Source organism: Liolophura sinensis, chromosome 1 (genome assembly GCF_032854445.1).
Source record: "Liolophura sinensis isolate JHLJ2023 chromosome 1, CUHK_Ljap_v2, whole genome shotgun sequence".
NCBI classification, from domain to species: Eukaryota; Metazoa; Mollusca; class Polyplacophora; order Chitonida; family Chitonidae; genus Liolophura; species Liolophura sinensis.
Window position 1 is genome coordinate 56,746,990 of NC_088295.1, and position 14,758 is coordinate 56,761,747.

The 14,758-nt window shown below is 39.4% G+C and overlaps 1 protein-coding gene across 2 annotated transcripts in view; it reads right to left on the reverse strand.

Moving 5' to 3' along the window:
• Positions 1 to 4,335: 4,335 nt before the first annotated feature.
• Positions 4,336 to 14,758, reverse strand: part of LOC135476824 (macoilin-like) — a 28,054-nt gene continuing 17,631 nt past the window's right edge. Inside the window, exons 3-12 of one of the 2 annotated variants that reach the window (XM_064756968.1) lie at positions 14,030 to 14,156; positions 13,271 to 13,400; positions 12,556 to 12,622; positions 11,470 to 11,569; positions 10,092 to 10,476; positions 8,950 to 9,108; positions 7,525 to 7,707; positions 6,885 to 7,005; positions 6,297 to 6,471; positions 4,336 to 5,172 (exon numbers count right to left, since the gene is read on the reverse strand). In XM_064756968.1, coding sequence (XP_064613038.1) covers positions 4,964 to 5,172; positions 6,297 to 6,471; positions 6,885 to 7,005; positions 7,525 to 7,707; positions 8,950 to 9,108; positions 10,092 to 10,476; positions 11,470 to 11,569; positions 12,556 to 12,622; positions 13,271 to 13,400; positions 14,030 to 14,156 — 1,656 coding nt within the window. In that variant the 3' untranslated portion in view covers positions 4,336 to 4,963. Of the gene's footprint in view, positions 5,173 to 6,296; positions 6,472 to 6,884; positions 7,006 to 7,524; positions 7,708 to 8,949; positions 9,109 to 10,091; positions 10,480 to 11,469; positions 11,570 to 12,555; positions 12,623 to 13,270; positions 13,401 to 14,029; positions 14,157 to 14,758 lie in introns of both variants that reach the window. The other variant, XM_064756959.1, reaches the window with a different exon arrangement.

The window sequence follows — 14,758 nt, forward strand, 5'->3', positions numbered from 1 at the left end:
AAAGAATATGTGTAAAAAAGTGGAGTGATGTGATTTATACTTCATGCTTCATCAGAAGACAAAAAAATGGTTCAAAGCAGATTTTGCTATTTTAAGATGCTTTCCTGGGGGAATTCCCTTCATAATAAAAATATGGTCACGTGGACCAAAATCATTTCCACATATTTGATGTCTAGTTAGGGAGTGGTAAGCTATAGTTAATTATCGTGTTGGTTCACGCAATCATTTTTTTATACATGGATAAAAATGAAAAAAATTTGGAAGTTCAGTAGAACGTGAAATTTCACGTCGTCCACATTGGTACAGTGGTAATATGTGCGCATCAAAGCCCTTGTGTCCAATACGATCACGACTTCCGATTCCCATCGCTGCATATTAATTTTAGTGCTTAACGGGAACGATTTCCTACCTACATGTCATTAGTTGCAAGGCGTCCTTTCCCAGCCTATGTTGCTGACGACACGATCAAATTTCCCAGCCTTTGTGTAAGACTACGCGACAGGCTGCAGCTTACACATTCGTCCGAGCGAGGTAAAATATTCTGACATCCATCGTAACTGAATTCATCGTATTCTGAATTTCAGAATTTTAAAATAGCCCATCTAGATGGACTATTACGTGTACATACTATGCACTCCACAACATGAAAAAATACACAAGTTCACAATGTCTGTAGGCCCTATGCATGTATGATAAATTTATACATTACATACTCCACAATTTCACATGAACACTTCGAAAATATGTGATGGGCCTAACCAGCTGAGGATTTGAACCAGCGACCTTTGCCTTTGGAGTCCACGCTTTTACCACTAGAAAGAAAGGAAAATGTTCTCCAGCACAGAGGTATGATGCTTATTTATCACCCTGTTACTTTCTTCCTCAGTTTACCTTGAGACGCCCTCGTCACTACCCAGGAAAGGAGAGACAACACACACACACAGGCTGCACCTAAGCGTCATCGACTGACATATAACAATAACCCATCCCAGCAACGCACAGCGTCAAATGTGACGAGCCTACCAGATCAGGGGTTAGGAGTCCACGCTCATACAACTAAAAGGAATTCCCTCCAGTCAGGAGGCAGATAGTACTTCTACATTACCCTGTTACAACATAGAAAACTTGCAGATTAACTTAAACCCACAGCTGTGAAGACCTGCCTCTGTAGCTTAGACTCCTTAAAATTTCACAGCGCAAACAGTGGGGTGAGACATCTGGAATTGTGATTGACGTTGAAGAAGTAACTAGGTGAGACTGTGTGAACGTAATGTAGTTACATCACTGCTTTATGGTTTAGAACAGGATCAATCTATAATTTATTTGATTAGAGTTTTATGCTGTTCTCAAGAATATTTCACTTATATGATGACAGCCAACATTATGGTGCGAAGGGAAAAAGGGTCAATCCATAAAATTCATGGAGTGATACAAGACAGTATATATGTATTGACAACTTTTATCCTCGATGCCATAGAAGGCTATGTATCACAAAGTACATTCTCAGACAAGTTTCCCCTAAAAATAGTTTTCCTACTTTTCCATTAAAAAAGCAAGCTTTCACACAACACAAAGGGACCACCCAGCAGCCATGAGGTAGGTTTTTGTCGGGGATAAATGAAATCCAGGAACACATCCTTTATCCTCTACACCAGTGAAGATGCTTTCTAGCATCTAATGGGTCAATTAAAATCTGTCGAATTTAACAAATAACAAGGACACCTATTAAATGCACAAAGAGAACAGCTTGCCTCCGTTTTTATTTATTTTTTTGTCTTTCTTGGCCTGAACTCTTAGCCAGCACTAATGATAGTTGAAACAGCATAACATCGCTTTTACACCCAAGCTTCAACATACAACAGCAGCTCAACTCACGTTTCGGATAACAAGCGGTCACCCTGTGGACACGTATCCGCTCCGCTACTGCATGCGGCAAGGAAGTTACAGTATCAGAGATATCGGCGTGGGGCAACCCATTTATATGTACTTTGTAATGTCTACACCAAGAGATGGCACTGAGTGATAGACCAAACAGTATCTGGCATGTGAGGTAACTATGTGAACAACCGGAAGTACAACCACGTCCATTATCTTACTGACAATCATGTGAACATATGCCCAGTCCAGGGTTAAAAAAAGAAGAAAAAAAGTCCTTTATCTTACCAACAGTGTTGAGTAGTTATTAATCTGGTGCTTCCCAGGTTTCATTTACCCTGAAAATGCTTGCGCCTTAACCTCCAAATTCTACCTGAATACTTTGAAACTTGTACTCCTTGTAACCTATTTCCTCAAAAACATCCAGGTTGTAGCTCCACACAGCGACTTACCAGGAAAATTATGAAAACTTGAATACAAAGCTGTGTGAAAGCTGCCCCTAAGCCCTTACTTTAACATGATTTTGACATAATGTCAGTTGATCTGTCTCAGTGAGATAGAAGACATGGTTGTCTGTCAGTTTATTTCCATTATTACCTCCCTTGCCTTCTGCTACCTGGCCCGCATTTGTATAAAGATGTCACCATAGTGCTGAGACTGATACCACAAATCTCCTCCATTTAATTTAATCAAAGTCAACAAGACTTGCTTCCATTTAACTGGGAGAGGTGGGAGGAGAGTGTCAAATACAAAAACTTCCTTTGGGCAAACTCTTTAACATCTGAATAAATCTGCGAGTTTGATCCCAAGTCTTTTACATTTTTGTACCCTCTGCTTTAATAATTTACAAATACTGTCAGAAACAAAGCAGAGAAAAAACTGCACACACAGAGAACTGGATTTATATGTCTACATTACTTGAAGTTGGATGTCAAGCTGACCAGTCTTTATAGCGCATACCTCCAATTCTCTCAGTAGTGTTTGTGAATAAATAGGCTAGAATGGCTGATACATCTATGTAAAATATGGATGTTCTTTGCCTTGTAGTACCATCAGTCAGAAATGTATATTTCATCACGCAGATGCTTGACCCAGTTGCCTAAAACTGGAGGTGTGTGCTAAGTAAGTTCAACAGACAATGTTTGGCTGGGATTATGCAATACCTGATCTCCAGTAATACCTCATACCATACCAAACATCATCTCTTTGTCTATTTGTTTGGCTTTACATTCACACTCAAACTTTATATTTCTCTAATGAAGGAATCTGTGGTAGGAGTTCCAGTATTTTGGTGTATCATGTATGTTAGGCCTGGGGTTCTGCCGAGGGAAGAGGTGGTCTGTGTTACCTGGGGCAGATGGGAGTATCAGGGAGGGGTTAGGAGGGATGGGGGGGGGGGGGGCACTTAACTGCCACAGACAACACCAAAGATAGATAACAGAAACAATGTGACAAAGTTACGACCTTCTCATGACCAGTGGTAGACAACTGTGTAAGTGATTCCATAACAATTATTGTAAATTAAATGAAGATATCCATTTGACAGCTGATCAAAGGTACCTCCCATAAGAACACAACATATGCCTATATTCAAACAACATAAACCATTGTTACAAGGCAACTACAGGACAACAGCTAGGATCAACTATCATATTAAGGGCACAAAATCTAGTACATACATTAACACTCATTACCATGTTTCTTTGCCGTCACCTGTCTGGTAACTCAAAATCAAGTTTCTGAATTTTTCACAAAAACTAAAGCACTTTTCAAGCTGGATATTTTTCAAAAGTAAAAGATCCTCTAGGAAAGAAAAAGAAAAAGAAAAAAAAATTCACAGCATGGATTTACAAGATTTCAAGAGAAAATATATTTGGAACAATTACTGTAAAGCAATAAGATAAAGAGCAACCCCCCCCCCCCCCCCAAAAAAAAAACAAAAAACAAGCCAAGTCTGTCAAAAAGTAAGTCTGCTCCTAACAATTATAAAGTCTTGTAAACAGAGAAAAGTCCATACTGCCGTACCCAATGCCCCAGTGCGTTCGTTGAGGTTTTCCATTCAAAAAACAAGAAATATCATACCACATACTTAATACGGGATTTTTCACATATGAGAAAGTAACTAATTCTTAGAAGGAGAACTACCGTTTAAATTTATCTTGTATCAAAATTCACAAAATCAAATTAAAGAAAAGACTTACAAGATTATGGAAACAATGTGCCTGTGTTCGAGCACTGCATTAATAAATGAAATTTCAAGTTTCACATGTTATCATTGAGAACTAAAAAGCTGCTTAAATATTACAAGGCGTTTTATCACTGAGAAAAAAATGGACACAAAGTCAAAACTTCACTTTCACTTTGCTTTCACTTGCAAAAAGTACAATTTGGGCACCTTTAAAAATTGAAGCAATAAAAGCGTGCCATGATTACATGTACACAGGGCTTATTTCAGGTCATTAAGCACAATACCCAGTCTAATCTAATGAAGCAGTAAAAGCCAAAACATTGCAACTGTTAATCAATGGACACATGTGGGGACACATGTTGAATCACTTACACAGTTGTCTGCCCTTCTTTCTAAGAAGTGAATTAAATTCTACATATACAATTCTCAGCACAGTGACACCTACACAGTGTGCAGTTCCATGAAAAGAACTGAGAATGCTAATCAGCAGCTGTAAAGGGAAGCAACTCCCAGTGCACAGTAAGGATGACCTTGACTTCAAAGAAGTCACATAGCACCACTGGAAACAAAACATGCATTCCACATCTCTGTGTGGTAGGAGAATTTCTGGATCTCTTCATAACAAACACATCAGACACTGTCAATCTCTTTTCAAGAAAAACAATGAGTGTTTTAAGTTTTACTTCTAGTAAAATTTCGTCTTCATAGTCCCTGATGTTTTTCAAGGGGGGTAATTCTACATGGACTGTGAGGGAGGTGCCTATTACTGCGTGGGAGGGGCCAGTTAAATTTTAGACAGATTTCGTCATCAATAGTCCACTAAGAAGGCAAACTGTCAACAGCCTCATCGGCACAAAAAAAAATGGTTAAAATGACATCAACTTCCTGCAGCGAAAAAGCTCAGACTGTTGTTTTAGGAGTGTAGTCCGAGGCATTGGGGTTGAGAGTTGACTTGGAGATGACATCGGTTTCTCGGAAGTTGGAAGAATAGAGCGGAGGGGAGTCAGACGTGGTGATACCATTGTAGGTACTGCTGGGCGCACAGGCCATCACCTCTGCTATCTTAGATTTGAGGTCGTCTATCTCCATCTCCTTCTTACCCAGTAAACCTGACGAGAGAGAGAAAAATCACTGTGTTAAATACAATCAGCCATAGCTGGTAAAGAGGGATGACATGCACAATTCTGGACAGCCAACATTTACATTTAACCTGTTTTCTTGGATTAGGCTTTGCTTAAGAATCTCTTTCTCACAACGAACAGCGGAGGTATGGGTCAGCAAACCACAAATGCATCAACCTCGGACGAGCGAAAGATTAAACAAATGCCTGCCAAAGGTTGAAAAAAAGGCATGCGCCTCTAACCACTTGTTTAAAATGCAGCTGCCGGGTCTCATTATTGGCTGTATGTCCATTACATTGTTCGCAGCATGTCTTTCTTCCTGTCAAGATAAAGTGGTGTTCAGCCATAATTATTCATTCCTGACTCTATTCCCCCATGCCTTGACTGCACCATATGCAGCTTCAACACTCCAGAAATGGCCATGGGCTCTTATCAGAGGAACATCCCCAAAGATCAATTTATTTTCACCTGACCTATGACGTGACTGGATGCAGCCTTCCTTATTACTTAAATAAAGCCTACTAAATAAGTCTATTGAAGAAGAAGGTAAGGACGTTATGTCAAAAGATTGCTTTTTAACAGACATCATGTACGAAACTTCCTTCCCACTAACTCGACTCTTGCTTTTGAACTATATGTGTCAAGTGCTCGGGACCACATACTACAAGTTAACCACACGCTGAAAAGGGTATATAGGGATTGATATCCTGGATGTAAAATTTTTGTTCTACCCTTCCGAACACATGGGTAACGACAATGATAGCAAAACATTCTGCATATATATAAAGTCGAGCTAAGAAAACTCTTGCAAGTCACGTCTTGCAGGGCTGATAAAAGTGGCTTGCCACTGTGATGCCGTGCCATGGAACGTAACATCACCAAGAAAAATGACCTTAGCCAAACTCGTCATGTTCATTGCTGCACAGTAAATTTACATGTGCCGATGTGATATATATATACCCTATATAAGCTTGGCCTGCAGCTCTGGCAAGTGTATGTCAATAATTTAACCTGTTTAATCATTCAATGTTAATTGAGAATCCTGGGTAATGTAGCCACTACATGATATTTCTGCAATAATAACACCATCATTGTTCTAGTGTTTTGCTCACCTTGTTGTATTTCTATCTGTCTCTTGGCCTCCCCCAGTGCAGAGAAGAGGTCAAGTTTGAGTCTGGTCTCTGCGCTCAGGTTATTCTCCAGGTGTGCGTTCTTATCCTGCATGGCCGCCAGCGCCGACATTAACACTTCTGTCTCGCTCTGCGCTTCTTTATACTGACGAAGTGCCTAAGTAAACACAGAGGGCTCAAACTAAGATAACATACACACATGCGACATGGGTCAGTAACAACAACAACAACAGCCATCTTACTTCCATGCAAAAGGCTTGATCAACTAATCGCTGAAGTGATATCTTTTCCAATGGGCCTGTACAGCATCATTATTGAAAACTCTGTTTCTCATATTAATACATGCTGAAATATTTGGTTTTCTCAATATTTAAGTTTGTGCTGAGGTTAACTTTTATCTATGACTCCAGCCATGCTGTAAAAGTGTGTACATGGTTCTTTATCAATGACCATGCTACATTCTGTATTTACCATTGTGAACCATGAAAAAATAAAGCCTGCCATCATGACTTGTATAATACCATTGGAGTGATAAGATACTGAAGCAAGGAGATAATCTGGATAGCTTACCTGAACTTCCCTCTCCTTCTGACGAAACTGATCTTCACGGACTTTCAAATCTCGCCTTAGTTGTTTCATATCATTCTCTATATCTCTGCGACGGTTTTTACAACTCTCTGTGCATTCCCCCCTGCAAAAACAAAACCAAGAAAAACTTGAAAATGTGTTAACAAAAAAACAAACAAACAACAAACACAAAAAACAAGTCTTCGCTATTCCACAACAGGGTCCAACAAGTGGATGCATTATTGCCCAGCAGATCTGGAGACCGTGTTCAGAAGAGCTGAGGAGCCTAATACGAACTTTTGATAAGAGAAAGTATGTGGGACCCTAGCCAGTTAATCCATATATGAAGTTTCATTCTATTGGGCTCAGCAGTTTTGAATAAATGAATGATTATGGCTTCAGGCAACATCGGCAATATAGATAGCACCAGCGGTGACTCTGCTGTCTGCACATGTAATAGCAATGCTGTCTGCACATGTAATAACAATGCTGTCTGCACATGTAATAACAATTATCGTCTTAACTGGAATGTACTGATCACTCCTGAATAATACACTCAAACTGAGGAGCTTTTAGACACCAACCATCAGACTGACCCTTTCTACATGCTGAACATGACAACCGTGTAGTTGTATGAACTCACCTGGCCGCTGCTGCCATGGCGACTGCACGTGCAGCAGCCGCCTCCTCAGCTTTCTTAGCCTTCCTCTCTATAGCCAACTGTTGCTCTAGCACTGCCCTGGACTTGCGCTCCTCCTGTAACTTCCTCTCTAAAATGGCAAGGTTCTGTTTGTCCTGCTGACGACTTGTCACCAGATTGTGAAGCCTGCAACAAAAACATATACACGAGTCAAATATTTATTTATTACTGTAATTCTTCAATCTTTTCGCATGTTCACATGGTGTTTATTCAAGCATATTCTGAAGACATTATTCTGTGTTGATAAAATTATACTTTTTGTGACGTCTTGAAACTGACCAATCCAACCAATGTTGTTTTGTCTCCAAAATCTCTTACAATGGCTCCTCTCATTTCACCAATGACAGCATTAAAGGCACTTTGGAATTCATTACTTAAAACATTTGCCTAATAATTTTTTCCACACAAGTGTGTGTCTTAGAGGTAAATAAAAGTCATGAAATTTGAACATTACTTTTTTGCTGAAACTTACATATTTTCAAAGAAGGACATTGTCCTAACTTCAAAACAAAGTTCAAAACAAAGCCTTTCTGAGATCAACTGACGTCCTAGAATGTAGCAAAATGAGTAAACTCGTCCACATTGTGGATGAAAAAAGGGTGAAGTAGCTCACATGTACATGCAACCCATGTCCAAGACAAAGAATCAGCCAATCACTTTACTTCAACACATCTTCAACTAGAACTTGATCCAATTATAATGTACCAAGCCAACAACGAGTGAGTGAGTGAGTGCTTGGGGTTTAACGTCGTACGAAACAATTTTTCAGTCATATGACGACGAATGAATCATTAGGGTGCATGTATGTGTAATGTGCCTCCTTGTTGCAGGACGAATTTCCACCGCTCTTTTATTTAATGCTGCTTCACTGAGACGAGTTACCGAAGGCAAGTAAGCCGCCCCGCCCGAGCCATTATACTGATACGGGTCAACCAGTCGTTGCACTATCCCGTGCATGCTGAACGCCAAGCGAGGAAGTTACAACTTCCTCTTTTAAAGTCTTAGGTGTGACTCGATCAAGGATTGATCCTGGATCTACCGGTCCCGAAGCAGACGCTCTACCAACTGTGCTATCCGGGCCGGTTAAGCCAACAACGAAATGCACAAGAAATAATAGCATATGGTAAATGGCCTGAAATTTTGACCCCAAAAAGGAGTCAAATAAATGTCATGTAATAATAGTTTTGTTGCTGAAACTGACACTTTTTCAAGCAGGATATCATCTTACCATCAAGTCAAACCTCAAAACATCTCTCCTAAGATCAGTGAAACTCACAGAATATGACCAAATGTGAAAGTCAGTTTTTGGCCAAATTTTATGTCATATACCGTATCCCTCTACAAAAAAGAATCAAAGGTGGCACTCACTTATTCTGTAAACTTTCATTATCTTGCTGCAACTGATACAATTCTGACTTCATGGACTTATCTCCAATGGACAAACTGTTAATCTGAGATCGCAGTTCTTGCTCACAATTTCGACTAGCTTGTAAATCTGCTTTGAGCCTCTTTATATCTGTTTCCAACCTGCAACAAGAAACCATGCATGATGTACATCAAAACAAATTACGCTCGTAACACATCCGTTAAGATTTTAGGTTTGTGAATGCATGACATACTAAAATGTTACACACTTGTGCACACAGCTGTTTACTTGGATCTATGAACAAAAATACCCATAAATTTAGTCACTACCATGCATTAAAATTGCAATGTTGACCACCACAGCAATCAGCAAACATATAAACAAGGGTCACACCAACAAATTTCAAGGGCAGGTAATTCTACTTGGCCAATATGACCATGGAGATATACTGTAAAGTACTTATTATTCGCTGGAATTTATTTTCGTGGTTTTTGTTCAAAAACTGATTCGCCGGTATAAATTTTCTTGGATTTAATCCACTGAATTAAAAACATGTCTTAAAACTGCCCGCTCGACCAAGGTATTATGTGACCTAAATTACTCAGTCCTGTCAGACAAGTATTGACAAGCACAGCTTTAATCTGTGAAAAACTAAAAGTGTTTCTGATACTTCCATAAGTATCGCTGTCTGTTACATACCATATCTTATATAGTATCTTATACAATAGTCCTATAGCATGTTGGGACCCCTGTCGAGGCAGTTCACCATAACCCCCTTTCGCAGGCGCTCTGTGAGGCGCGGCATCATGCATTGGCCATCATCGGCTGCCTAGCCGCTGAAGGTGCATTCAGAGCAGAAAGGCACAGCAGGTATGTGTGCACGGCTGGCTGGGTTGACTGGGTGAGATGTTCCCTCTTCCATATATGCCTCCATAATATGACCAAATTTTACTGTCAGAGTTATGTCCCTTATTTCAGACACTTCAAACCCCCCAGTACATGTTTGCGTTAACTGAAATATGGCCTCTTAAGCTAGCTTTTTTTTTCCTCACCCACTAAACAGTTAACAATAACATTTTAGCTATACACATTTGAAAAAGAAATAAGTAAATAAATAAAAAAGAAGAAATCATTGGATACTTACCTAGAAATGACTTCATCTTTGTTGTTACTAAATGTGGCGGGTGACAGATCTTTGCTGTAATTCTTGCCCTTTTTGGAAGTGTTGTCTTTACTGCTGTTTAACTTGTTGCCTGATGTTTTGCTGCTAGACAGTGAGCTGCTACTGGCCTTGAAGGCTTTCTGCTGCTGATCATTGGCCAAGTTCTGTTCGGAACATTCCACTAGCTCATTCACATTGGACTTCTTAGCTACGGGCGGTGTCTGTTCAATATAGAAGTCTATGTCATCGTCGTCATCTGTGGCTTTTGAACTCTTTTTACCCTCCTTGTCATCGTCTGTGCTCTTACTCGTCCGTTTGCCCGTTGTTCCATTTGAGATTACCTCCTCATCTGTTTTTGATGTTAAAGCTGCTGTGAACAGATTAATATCTTGGTAACTCATGTGATTCATTTTTCACTTACTTAATTAATTTGCTCCTGAATGATGTCCTTGTACATTGTAGAGGCCTTCTCTGGCAAGTCCTTCATTTGCTCCTGAATAATGCCCTTGTACACTGTACAGGCCTTCTCTGGCAAGTCCTTCATTTGCTCAGGAATGTTTTACTGTACAGTGGGTGTTCGCTGCCACAGCCAACCAAAATTCAAAAACTCAACCCTCTTAATATCTGTTTTACATCTCACTTACTACTATGTTTGATTTGATGAGGCCATCCTTAGAAATAGGTTCGTTGGGGGTAACCTACCTCTTTCATTGACTATCTCTTTCATTAACCTATATTTTCATTTTCTATATCAATCTGACTTTTTCTAACAGGGGTAACAAGGTTTATAGAGGCAGCCTTTCTTTGCTAGTGGCTTCAGACATGATGTAATCAGCATCTGCTTTTCACAATACACATCTGAGAACTTCAGGTGCTAAGCACACAACTTTGTGATGTTATATACCAAGTTACTGGAAAATATCAAAGCTCCAAACAGAAAATGTCTTTTGACATAGGATTCAATATTATAACTTGATAACACACAACTTTGTGATGTTATATACCAAGTTACTGGAAAATATCAAAGCTCCAAACAGAAAATGTCTTTTGACATAGGATTCAATATTATAACTTGATAACAGACATGTGCCCTCAAAATTTGGTGCTGCCTCCAGTGTTAACACAAGCACATCGTCAATGCGTGAATACTTAATTTTTAAAGGAAACCGGTATGTTTTGCCCATACTTAAAGGTGTACCTCTTCAGACTCAAAACTGGATGCACATATAGATCTTAGTTTTTCGGCAAAATATACATGCATGCATACACTGTGTATCAACTTCTCTTAATATTTTAGCACAAATGCAGAGCGATGGGACATAAATTTAGTATCAAACTACAAATCCTGGCCTAGACTTGCCTTTCTGTTCTGTATAAGAGTTCTGCAATTCCTGTGGTAAGGCCTTCTGCAATAGCTGTATGTAGAAATCATTTTCTTTCTGAACGTCCTTCTGTTTTCTCTGTAAAACACCATCACCATACAAACATTTATTTAGTATTTATTTGATTGGTGTTTTTACAATGTACTCAACAAGATTTCCCTTATATGATGGTCGCCAGCATTATGGTGGGAGGAAACCTGGCAGAGCCTGGGCGACCCCACAACCATCTGCAGGTTGCTGGAAGACATTCCCAGCTACGGCTGGAGAGGAAGCCAGCATGCGCTGGACTTGAACTCAGAGCAATCACATTGGCAAAAGACCCTGAGTCACTGCACCGCACTGCTTACCATATTGGCCATGGAGGCCTCAGATACAAACATGATTTAAACATTTCATTTGTATGAAAACTTTAAGCACCTTTCATAAACATGTACTTTATCCATTATAATGATGAAAAAGTGTTTACATATAAAGACATATCTGAACATATGCTTAAGACCTCTGTTGCTGTAAACTTGGCATAATAAAGCAAGTTTTCAATTTTGTCCAGAAACTAATGGAAATAATTTGAGGCTCACTAGCCTCCATTTTCACCAGTCTCCACACAGTTGTTTCAGAGCCGGAAATTCAATTTGTAAAGAAACAAATCATTTTCTTAGTCATTTAATTTTTCAAATAAATGACAGCATCATAGTGGGAGGAAATTGAGCAGAACTCGGGGGGATTCATTCACATTAATAACATGAATGAGAATATTTTACTTACATGTACATATTAGATGTACATAAAACGGCTGTGTGGTCTATAACAGTCTGAGGAAACAGTCTGAGTTTCTCCCAGCCCTGCCCTGTCTGAGGAAACAGTCTGAGTTTCTCCCAGCTCTGCCCTGTCTGAGGAAACAGGGCAGGGCTGGGAGAAACTCACCAGCCTTTGCCAGAAAACTGCCAAACCTACAGCCAAAACAGGACTCCAAAAAAATAGCTTTATGGAATTAGCACCAGTAATATGGCATGTACAATGGCTGTCTACCATTAGCAGAATGTTTCATTAACATATGATCTTACCAATCTCATTCTGTAGGAAACATAACTTTTAAAACCAAACCCTAAAGTTACCACGGGGTACCCAATACTGAAAGTAAACAAAAGAATTTGTGAGAACAAGTTTACACAAGCTTTTGTATAAACAATATAACCACTGAGCAACAATAAAATAAGATTTATTTATTTATTTGATTGTTTAACTCCTTACTCTTAACATTGGTGTTACTTTTACGTTGACAGTCAGTTCTATGCTTGGAGTAAACCAGAGTGCCCGACGTAAACAGTTGTTCTTTAGCAAGTTACTGATGAACTTTGAGAAATGTGATGATAAAATACTGGTGGAAGACAAGTGGTTTTCAATGAGTCTTAGATTGTGCAAATCAACCGCCAAAGCATCCCAATGTCAACAAAATCCCATGGAAAGGGGAAGCGAGGAACTACACAAATTCTCCATCCACGTCCAGGGTTGAACCCCCACCTTTTATGTAACAGCTGTTAAAAGACAAGTGCTTAACCCGTCTGGCAAGACTCACACACTCAAAAAGTAGAGCACCTAATCTGTGTAATCTGTATCACATGAGTATTATGTAATGATATGAGTTACTAAAATAAACACCAAGTACATTTCATATAAAACAGAAAATTTAGAAAATAATCTTTAGTTCATGTCAGTTTGGCCCCCCAATTCGTAAGTGTAGGATGCCTATAAATAGCTCAATAAGAGACCTCCACATACCAATGTGCTGCAAATGGCCGACACAGGTCCAGATTAAATGGCAGACTTTTGAGCTCTCGAAGCCGAACTGAGGCTTCAATGTAAACAAACAGCAGCCAAAGAGAAACTGTAGGAAGACATATTCCTCGTTCTGAAAAATACACAATTTTCACATGAACATATTTATATCCTTTGACCTTCTAGAGAAATATAGATTTTATTTATTTGATTAGTGTTTTAAACCGTACTCAAGAATACTTCACTTTTACGATGGGGGCCAGCATTATGGTGGGTGGAAACCGGACAAAGCCCAGGGAAACCCACAACCATTTGCAGGTTGCTGGCAGACCTTCCCATGTATGGCCGGAAAAGAGGCCAGCATGAGCTGGACTTGAACTCACAGGGACCGCATTGGTGAGAGGCTCCTGGGTCATTATGCTGTGCTAACGCGCTAACCAAATGAGCCACGGAGGCCCCAAGAAATATAGATGTGCAGAAGAAATCTCAACAGTGTCTTGAGGAAATACAAGTCATGATCAGAACAGGTAAAAAAGACACATGTACTTATGCACATAATGCTATTGGTATCTGGTCCTTCAACTACACAACTTCCTCAACCAAAGATTAGGATTTTATGAACAAAGGTCATCCTAGTCTTGAGCTTCAAATACACAATCTCTTATGATGATTGACAACTGAAGTGTATGCATGCTTGTATAACGACATCAGTGTAGAATTGTGAAGGAGATGACGCTATGGATACACTGCTCCTAGTCTTACCAGTGTGCCAGACATATTGCACCCAGACGTATGTGCTAGCGGCGAAAAACAGCCACTGAACAGGTATAAACAGGTAGCAGATGACATCTGATGTAACAGCTATACAGACAAAGAATACAGAAAAAGCCTGAAATCAGAAGAAAAAAAAACAGTCATTAGAAAGGGGGAAACATGTAAGAAACAACAAAATTCGGTCTTCAAAATCTTTGAGAAATGCATGTAAAGTTTAAAGTAAACAGCTGACTGGAATGGCTGACTTTAGGGCCGCAATGAAGCCTACTACATTCAAATATCAATCTAATCAAGACAGAGCAATCCTGTCTCAATCCCACCTTACATTATTAAAGATTCAACAGATGCTATAAATGGTCAGACATGACACATGTATGTTGGAGGAGAAATGCTCATAATCACAGAGGCACACATGTAGATACCAAAAATTGCAACAGGTAAGTGCATAATACAAATAAATGAACAAACAAACTATTGAACAATTTCTTAACTGAGCTACCAAAAACTATGGGCGGTTCACCAAATCCTAACAGAAAATGGATGTCCACAATGACAATTCTTCAGCTGCATGTATATCATGGCAAAACATCTCTCACAGACAAACAGATGTGAAATGTGGACATATAAGTTATTCAATACAAAAATACATCTACCACATGTTCCACATGTTTGTAAGTTCCTGTACATACATACATGCAGGATGTCTTTGATTATATA